Below are 502 nucleotides of genomic sequence, written 5' to 3' on the forward strand. Positions count from 1 at the left end.
TGTATCTGCGGCGCCCGACAAGCGCATCTAGAAATTCAACAGTTTATGAGCCCAAGCTCGATGGACAAGGTCGGTAAATTTGATGGTACTGGTTTCCAAATGTGGGCATACAAAATGCGTATGTTCCTCACCGCAAAGAGTTTGTGGAGGTACGTTGATGGTACCGCCACTGAAAACACAGAGAAGTCAAGTCAAGCTATTGCGAACATCGCATTGCGACTTGAAGACAGTCAGTTGATTCATGTGATGAACGCAACAACTGCACGAAATGTTGCATGCTTTGAATGCAATGAATCAGCAGAAGGACATGTCAAACAAGATGTGGGTCAAGGAGAAATATGCGACATTCCGATACAGTTCGGACAGCATGACCAAGCATCTTGAAGAACTGGAGAAGCCGCTCATGGAAATGAGATCAGCAGGCTGCATGCCAGAACAAGAGGGCATTTGTGCGACTCTGTTGAGAAGTCTGCCGTCCCAGTACGATATGTTGGTCCAAGCT

General features: G+C 46.8%; 1 protein-coding gene across 1 annotated transcript; it reads left to right on the plus strand.

Moving 5' to 3' along the window:
- Positions 1-45: 45 nt before the first annotated feature.
- Positions 46-384, plus strand: PHALS_10906 (Domain of unknown function DUF4219; the record flags this gene model as incomplete). Its single annotated transcript, XM_024726411.1, has 1 exon — positions 46-384. One exon carries the CDS (start codon positions 46-48, stop codon positions 382-384), a length of 339 nt encoding a protein of 112 aa, XP_024577091.1.
- Between the last annotated feature and the right edge of the window lie 118 nt (positions 385-502).

This window comes from Plasmopara halstedii, assembly GCF_900000015.1.
Source record: "Plasmopara halstedii genome assembly, contig: Scaffold_525, whole genome shotgun sequence".
NCBI classification, from domain to species: domain Eukaryota; phylum Oomycota; class Peronosporomycetes; order Peronosporales; family Peronosporaceae; genus Plasmopara; species Plasmopara halstedii.